A 3,151-nucleotide genomic window follows, 5' to 3' on the forward strand; every position below is an offset into this window, starting at 1 on the left:
GGAAGTGAGGACCTTGGTGAATGAGCATGAGCCACTGAAGGGACTTCTAGCTGTCAAGCTGGCTCTATAGTAGCCTACTCAGTGAACTGAGAGGAGAACCAGCTCAACTCTCTGCAGTGCACAACACCTACTGGCTCTCCAGTGAGCCCAGCCCAGGCCTGCAAAGGAAGAGAGGAGTCTGGAGCATTCAGATGACACCAGCACAGCCCCAAACCAGCAAGCATCGGTAAGGACCTTGTTTGTTTTTTATGGCTTGCAGCCACGTAACCTGTGTGTCCCACAAACAAAGATATATTCACAGACCTTTTCTGTTCCTTCACTTGGGTTCAGCCTAATATGTTGTAGGCATACTAATAGTGTTGCCATGTTGTGCCGTTTGTATTGTTTTATTGCCCTTCAATGTTATTGCTTGCCACGAAATATGTTTCAGATAGTAGGGAGACCTCTGCTGGACATTTTGGAGTAGTGTTGTACATTTTGGTACAGTAATTAATTTGATGAAAAAGAAGCAACCAAACGTTTTCCTTTAACTTTCAAAATGACCCAATTTTGCTCAAGTAACTTTTTATTGAGTAATTATGTTTCAGATACATTTTACTTATTCAAGACTCATTTTGTAAACTGACAGCTGTGCTTGTTTATTAAAACAAGTATAAATCAAATATACAGGAAGGGGGGGGGGGGGGGGGTCCCTTCCTTCCGTTGTCCCTTCCTTCCGTTGTCCCTTCCATCCTTGAATCAGTGTGTTTAAACCTTAAAAGGGTCGAAAGGGACAACAAATTATTCTACCTGAAATATTATTACAAAAATATGAAACCCACACATGTGAAAAAGGGCGTGTATACATATTTGAGCTTCAACAATTAGCAGCTGAATCAAAAATCGCCAGCAGTCCCAGACAGAGGATCACTGGAAAAAGTCCTTTAAATCGCACAGACTCTGATCCAGAGAGAGGGATACCTGTTTAAGGACAACAATGACAGAAAGGAACCAATTTTTAGACATTTGAACCTGATGGGATGGTATACAAAATATTAAATATGTAAGTGTGGTCTGTACCTTTAACTTCTACCATCTTGGTGGCCTCAGCAGAACGTCCAACAGCTGCATTTTCAGCAACACAAGTGAAGATTTGAAAAGTACCCGGTATGGAAGGGGTCCATTTGAGCTCATTTTCATGGACTGATAAGTACTGTCCGATGGGGAAACCATCCTTGAACTGCCATTTTACAGTGCAGTCCACATTTATGGTGCAACTTGTCAAGCAGATGAATGTACTCTGTCTGCCAGGAAACACAGCGTCAGGCCCGCTGATGCTGACGTTCCATGGATCAACTACAAGAGATTAGAGAGTGAACTAGTTTGAGAAAACGAATCTTGAACTTTGTTTAAAAGTCCTAACCTCATGTGTACTCACAGCTGAGTTGATAGCCGCTGCTGAAAACTCTTGCCTTTTGTCCAGAAATCTCACAGTGGTAGAATCCAGAATCGGAGGGCAGCAAGTAGTCAAAGTGAAGAGTGAAGTTGTTTTGCAGCTGCTGCATATAATCCCGCAGGGTCACTTTCTGTCCATCTTTGTACCAGAAAACCACCTGGTCCATCCAATGTGAGGGGCCTGAAGGGTCCCTTGATGTTGCGTCATGGCAGACGAGATCCAAAGACTTGTTGAGAGACGGGACATTGTTGGGTGGACTGATTTGCACCGACAGTGGATCTGTAACAAAGGGCACCAAACAGAGAGGAATCCATTCATTCAAATCATAATGCAAATGTTAAACTCAAATATGTCAAAACCAATTGAGTTGGATATAGCTGAATTTATGTCTTCACTTTTATTTAGGTAAAAATACAGTAATTAAAGACTACATTTACTCAAAGCATCAAATTGGAAGCTCTGCAGAGGAAAATAATGTGGCTGTCATTGTATTTTGCAGACATTGTTTGAGTTTTAATAGTGATCCAATAATTCATTTTGGCTTGTCATGGTTCAAACCCCCCACTTAAAGGGCCCCAGTAAAACTCTGAAGTGTCGTAGGAAACCAGTAAAGCATTACACTTACTCCTTATTTCTACAATAGTGGTTGTTCTGGTGGAGACTCCTGTTTCTGGATTAAACACAGCACACTGTATGTCCACGCTATTCTCCAGTCCATCTGGGCTCCAGGTTAATGTGTTTCCCGTGATGTCCCGGCCCTTTAAAGACCAGGTAAAGGCGCAGTTTGAGAGGCATGAAGAGGAACAGGTGAAAGTGGTACTGAAACCAGCTGTCACTACACCTGCCCAGGTAATCTGCACCCAGGCCTGAGAACATGGTGCACCTGAAGGAGACGAGGAGTGGATATGCGGCTCTGTGAGACATGGTTTGGTTTATGACTTGGTCTCTCAAGTCAATGGCAGACAAATCCTTTTTTTTTATCATCATTTTTTCCAGCAGACCCCGGGATGCATGAAGTACTTCCAGTAAACAAAAAACAACAGTTGCTTCCAAAAAACAAAGCTCCCATATGCATCATATAAACACATTCTTTTGGCCATGTAAAGTTGATTTATTCTTTCTATATGTTAACCCCATGCTAAGCAGATATATACATGAATCCCACTCCTTTACTAGCACAAGTTAAAGGCTAATCATAGGCAAAATCCCCATAACAAGCATTCTTAAGATAGCATTGAAAAATATAACTAGTGCTTTTAACCAGTCTCTTCAGTAACATTATGTAACAGTAAATCACTAAATGATCGTTCTTACCCATCAGAGCCGCCAACAAAACGCAGTAAAGATTCTTCCAGTCAAATGTCATGTTTCTCTTTGTTCCTCCTCTCTCGGTTTGAACTGTGTCTTCTGTTTTATATTTTCTATGAGTAAGAAGCATAAAGTTAGAGTCCAATTCTAATAAATTATTTTCCTTTCAGTCACTCCCCTATTTCACAGCATCATCTTGTTTCACACCGGAGTTTACTTGATGATGCAATCCACAAGAAGAGGACATTTACCCAAGCTGTGACTGGAAATCTTTGATTGCAGCACAGATGTTAGGCTACTGTTTTTTCTTTTTTTTTAAATCTTTGTTGGAGTTATCGTTGATGGCATTGTGTGTGTTTGTTTTTTTCAAAGATTGTTGGCAATGAACTAGTTTGAATTAAAAACAAA

At 41.0% G+C, this 3,151-nt stretch overlaps 1 protein-coding gene across 1 annotated transcript; it reads right to left on the bottom strand.

The window, feature by feature from the left end:
• Positions 1–710: 710 nt before the first annotated feature.
• Positions 711–2,843, bottom strand: LOC132983801 (carcinoembryonic antigen-related cell adhesion molecule 20-like). Its single transcript, XM_061050281.1, has 5 exons — positions 2,750–2,843; positions 2,061–2,318; positions 1,418–1,714; positions 1,060–1,335; positions 711–960 (listed from the first exon to the last, which is right to left on the bottom strand). The coding sequence occupies exons 1-5, from the start codon at positions 2,799–2,801 to the stop codon at positions 857–859; spliced, it is 987 nt and encodes a 328-aa protein (XP_060906264.1). The 5' UTR covers positions 2,802–2,843; the 3' UTR covers positions 711–856.
• Positions 2,844–3,151: the final 308 nt, after the last annotated feature.

Source organism: Labrus mixtus, chromosome 11 (genome assembly GCF_963584025.1).
Source record: "Labrus mixtus chromosome 11, fLabMix1.1, whole genome shotgun sequence".
NCBI classification, from domain to species: Eukaryota; Metazoa; Chordata; class Actinopteri; order Labriformes; family Labridae; genus Labrus; species Labrus mixtus.